The 756-nt window shown below is 50.8% G+C and overlaps 1 protein-coding gene across 1 annotated transcript in view; it reads right to left on the bottom strand.

The window, feature by feature from the left end:
• FSCB (fibrous sheath CABYR binding protein) overlaps positions 1-756 on the bottom strand; it is a 3,449-nt gene that overhangs the window by 603 nt on the left and 2,090 nt on the right. Inside the window, exon 2 of the mRNA XM_014592447.1 lies at positions 3-750. Within this exon, the coding sequence (XP_014447933.1) occupies positions 3-750 (748 nt within the window). The remainder of the gene's footprint in view (positions 1-2; positions 751-756) is intronic.

Below are 756 nucleotides of genomic sequence, written 5' to 3' on the forward strand. Positions count from 1 at the left end.
CAGCAGGAGCCTCCTCTGATAGGTGAGACTGGATTTCAACAGGGGCCTCTTCTAAAGGAGCCTCCTTAGGTGATGAAGACTGAACCTCAGCAGGGGCCACTTCTACTGGAGCTTCCTCAGCTGGTGGAGACTGAACTTTGGCAGGAGACTCTTTGACTGGAGCTTCCTCAGCTGATGGAGATTGAACTTCAGTACGGATCGCTTCTTGAGGCACTTCCTCCATTGGTAGAGACTCAACTGCAACAGGTATCTCTTCTATAGGAGCCTCCTCCAGAGACAGAGACTGAACTGTGTCAGGGGCCTTCTCTGCAGGTGCCTCCTCACCTGGTGGAGACAGAACTTCAGTAAGGGCATTTTCTGCAGTGGTTTCTTCTGCCAAGCCTTTCTCAGCTACTGGTGCCTGGATTTCAGCATTAGCTTCTCCAGCAGGGACCTCCTCAGCCTGTAGAGCATAAACATCAGCAAGTGCCTCTTCTTCAGGGCCTTCCATAGCTATTGAAAGCTGAGTTTCTGGGGTCTCTTCAGTGGATGGAGGCTGACCTTCACCAGTGATCTCTTTTTCAGCGGTAGGCTCTACTTTGGCTGATGCCTCTTCAATATCCTTCTCAGCTGGTAAAGGCTGTACTTTAATAGGGGCTTCTTCAGCTTGTGGAGGTTGAATTTCAGCCGGAAACTCTTCAGAAGGATCCTCTTCAGTTTTTAGAGGTTGGCTTTCAGCAGAAGGCTCTTCCAAAGGAGGCTCCTCAGCTGGTGGCG

Source organism: Tupaia chinensis, unplaced genomic scaffold, assembly GCF_000334495.1.
Source record: "Tupaia chinensis unplaced genomic scaffold, TupChi_1.0 Scaffold000691_1, whole genome shotgun sequence".
NCBI classification, from domain to species: Eukaryota; Metazoa; Chordata; class Mammalia; order Scandentia; family Tupaiidae; genus Tupaia; species Tupaia belangeri.